This window comes from Tarenaya hassleriana, unplaced genomic scaffold (genome assembly GCF_000463585.1).
Source record: "Tarenaya hassleriana unplaced genomic scaffold, ASM46358v1 Cleome1256, whole genome shotgun sequence".
Lineage (NCBI taxonomy): Eukaryota > Viridiplantae > Streptophyta > Magnoliopsida > Brassicales > Cleomaceae > Tarenaya > Tarenaya hassleriana.
The window spans coordinates 1-3,867 of NW_010963010.1; the positions used below are offsets into that span (position 1 = coordinate 1).

Sequence of the window (3,867 nt, forward strand, 5' to 3'; positions counted from 1 at the left end):
CTATTTAAAGATATTTACCAAATTCAGACATCTCGGTTTCGCTATAAATCGAGCCGACCCCACCTCTGGTTTCATCAATCAACGTCAAATCCCAAAGTTTGTTTTTTTTTCTAGAGAGAGAGAGAGAATGAAAAGGGTAGGGCTCGTCGTATTGCTTGCGATCGCGTTGGTTTGCAATGGAGCTTTTGCCAAGAAGTCGTCGAGGCCTACCGTGAGGAGAGCTCAATTCCCTAAAGATTTCATCTTCGGGGCTGCAACTGCTGCTTATCAGGTCCCTTTCTTCGATCCTTTCTTCTGGGTTCTCCATCAGTATATACCTAGTAACGAATTCCTACTTCTTCCTATTTTCTTCTGCAGTTTCATGATGTATATGTATGTATGTGTATATGTATGTGTCATAGGAAGATATTATTCTTATAATATTATCATTAATATTGTTATGATTTACCCTAGATATTATGCCTAGAATATTCTATTATATTTTGCTATATATTATGTGTATCTTGAGCACCCACTTCTCAAGATGGGATTTTGGTTTTGCAGTGTGAAGGTGCTGCTCATGAAGATGGTAGAGGACCAAGTATTTGGGACACCTTCTCTGAGAAACATCCTGGTTTGTCTTAATCTCTATTCCAACTTATCAGAAGCTTATGCTAATCGATACAAAGAGCTTTGTTCATACTCTCTCTCTCTCTCTCTCTGTGCCGATTAAGGCAGGATCTCTAAGTAAGTGGGTTTAGATCCAAAGTGTTACTTGCTGCTACTTTTGTTCATAAAGAGAGGTAGATGAACAAATTCAAGGGTTTTATAGAGTTATGGTTTAGATTTGGATTGGTAGTGTCATAAGCGTAAAATCCCAACCACTTTGAACAACATGTATTAACACACTTTACTTCATATATATATATATATATAGGATATTATTATTGTTATTCAATGTTCATTACAAAATGTTTTTATTCATTGTTACAGAAAAGATAAAGGACCGCGGCAATGGGTCTGTGGCAGACAACTCTTACCACTTCTACAAGGTAATTCAACACATTCTCTAACAAGGTTATATTAGGTGTTCCAATGCTAAATCAATCTCCATCGTTTGTTACAGCAAGATGTTGCCTTGTTGCACAACATCGGCTTCGGCGCCTACAGATTCTCCATCTCGTGGTCCAGAATCTTGCCTCGTAAGGACAATTTCCTCCTTGAACCATTCATATATGGATACGGTATTTGGCCGAAATCGATTGTATACATTTCTCCTTTTTCACATAGGTGGGACTCTGAAGGGAGGGATCAACCAGGCTGGTTTAGACTACTACAACAACTTGATCAATGCACTTTTGTCAAAAGGTTAGTCGTTATTTAGAGAATTAGACGACGGTTCCAATTGGCCAACCGTTATATACATATTCTCAATATTTTCACTATAGTTTCAAGATGAATCAATTAGTTTGGATTAAACTATTCTTGTATTATGTAATTAGGAATTAAGCCTTTCGTAACGATCTTTCACTGGGACACTCCACAAGCCCTCGAAGACGCTTACGGCGGTTTCCGCAGCGCCCAAATTGTGTAAGTCCTGGAAAACCACAATACCACACAATATTCATGAAAATGTATAGAAGAAACGGGACAACAAGACAAAATGAGATCAAACGTGTTTTGTAATGAAACAGGAACGATTACAAGGACTACGCCGAGCTGCTGTTCAAGACGTTCGGAGACAGAGTGAAGCACTGGATCACGTTGAACGAGCCACTGACGGTCGTGCAGCAAGGTTATGTGACAGGTGTTATGGCACCCGGAAGATGTTCCAAGTTCACAAACCCTAAATGCCTCGGAGGCGATGGAGCCACCGAGCCTTACATCGTCGGCCACAACCTCCTCCTCTCCCACGCCGCAGCCGTCAAGGTCTACAGAGAGAAATACCAGGTAACTTGTCACCCAAGAAACGTGAATTTATTAGGGATATACACGGATATTACCATGGACAATATTAGTTGCATGATATCAGTGTCTGATCTAAATCTAGGAGTTGTGGGTTATGAGGATGTACCATACTTCCGTGTGTGTGTGTATATATCTATATAAAGTATTAGCTCTAGCAATATATCTAATAGAATTCGATTTGATCCGATGTGAGTTATGATAACGATGTGAACTTTGTTCGGACAGGCGAGCCAAAAGGGTCAGGTCGGGATAGCCTTGAACGCGGGTTTTAACATACCTTACACGAACTCACACGCGGATAGGGTGGCGGCAGGAAGGGCAATGGCCTTCACATTGGACTATTTCTTGGAGCCACTCGTCTCGGGGAAATATCCGGAGGAGATGGTGAGCCACGTCAAAGGAGGCCGCCTTCCCGTGTTCACGGCCGAGCAGTCCAAAACGCTCAAAGGATCGTTCGATTTCATCGGTATCAACTACTACTCGTCCTCCTACGCCAAAGACGTTCCTTGCACCACCCAAAACGTCACCTTGTTCACTGATCCTTGTGTCGAAGTCACAGGTCCCTTTCATGACAATCTTCTTGATATATATATATATATGTATGTATATAAAGACATTTCTAGTTCATGGATTCAACTGTGTTTTGGTCTGCGTGTAGGTGAACGAAACGGAGTGCCGATTGGTCCAAAGGTAAACCAAATTATGTCCAAAATGGTGGGTCGGGATTAGTCTGAGCCCTTTGGGCTTGGGATTACCCGGTTATCAAAAAAAAAAATTATGTCCAAATGAATTGGGTAACGGTCCAAACTCCTGATCATTGATATTTTGAGTGGTTTTCATCACAGGCTGCATCGGACTGGCTCTTGATTTACCCCAAGGGCCTCCGTGATCTCCTCCTCTACACCAAGTACAAGTTCAAGGACCCCGTCATTTACATTACCGAAAACGGTAAATCCACGCTTTTTACAGCTTAATATTCGAGTATTAGAATGTGTATATATATAGATACGATAAATCCACGCTTTGGCGATGCAGGAGTCGATGAGGCTAGCACTGGAAAAGTGTTCCTCAAGGATAACGAGAGGATCGATTACTACGCTCACCACCTTAAGATGGTCCATGAAGCTATCAAGTAAGTTGTTATCTTTACAACGTATAACAAGGAAATCTTATATATAACATAATACATATACGTATTTTGTAACGTTGTCGGGAAAAAAAAAACCGTATAGGGTGGGGGCAAATGTGAAGGGATTCTTCGCGTGGTCGTTGCTAGACAACTTCGAATGGGGAGATGGGTACACTGTCCGGTTCGGGCTGGTCTACGTGGACTACAAAGACGGGCAGAAGAGGTACCCCAAGAAATCGGCCAAGTGGTTCAGCAAGATCCTCAAAGGACACAAGAAGCCACGTGCCCGTGTTCAAGAGTTGCAGAACTGATTCCATTATCTGTTTCGTCTTTTAATTTTAAATAATCAAGCGATTCGATCCAATTGGATTAATCACTTTGTGAAGCCTTTTGTGTATATTCATTGGTTTACTTAATAACATGACATGAAAAAAAGATTCGGTTATATGTTCTCTGTATATAAATGCATTCTTTCATTGTTTAAAATATGTTTAATGTGTTTTTATTAGGAGATGATTTGGTCGTCTAAATAATATGTTATGTGTATTTTTTTTTTAAATTCAACTAGGTCGAGTATTCTAGTTATATACAAACTCCACATGTACATGAAAAAAAAAAGAACAATAAATTATTTGGTAAATCTGCTCATATTTAATATTTATTTTCACTGAAATTGTCTTTTTTTTTTAAAAAGATTTACTTTGAATCTCGTTTGTATTAGACATTGTTTGAGATGCGTAATGTTTCCGATGTTGATAATGTTTTAGATGAGATCATTTTAGTTGAAACTA

General features: G+C 39.8%; 1 protein-coding gene across 1 annotated transcript; it reads left to right on the forward strand.

Moving 5' to 3' along the window:
• Nucleotides 1-103: 103 nt before the first annotated feature.
• On the forward strand, nucleotides 104-3,470 carry LOC104807105 (beta-glucosidase 13-like). The gene is made up of 12 exons (XM_010532215.2): nucleotides 104-271; nucleotides 544-613; nucleotides 973-1,031; nucleotides 1,106-1,181; nucleotides 1,270-1,347; nucleotides 1,482-1,569; nucleotides 1,674-1,929; nucleotides 2,173-2,506; nucleotides 2,606-2,637; nucleotides 2,793-2,895; nucleotides 2,983-3,079; nucleotides 3,180-3,470. The coding sequence occupies exons 1-12, from the start codon at nucleotides 128-130 to the stop codon at nucleotides 3,385-3,387; spliced, it is 1,545 nt and encodes a 514-aa protein (XP_010530517.1). The 5' UTR covers nucleotides 104-127; the 3' UTR covers nucleotides 3,388-3,470.
• Nucleotides 3,471-3,867: the final 397 nt, after the last annotated feature.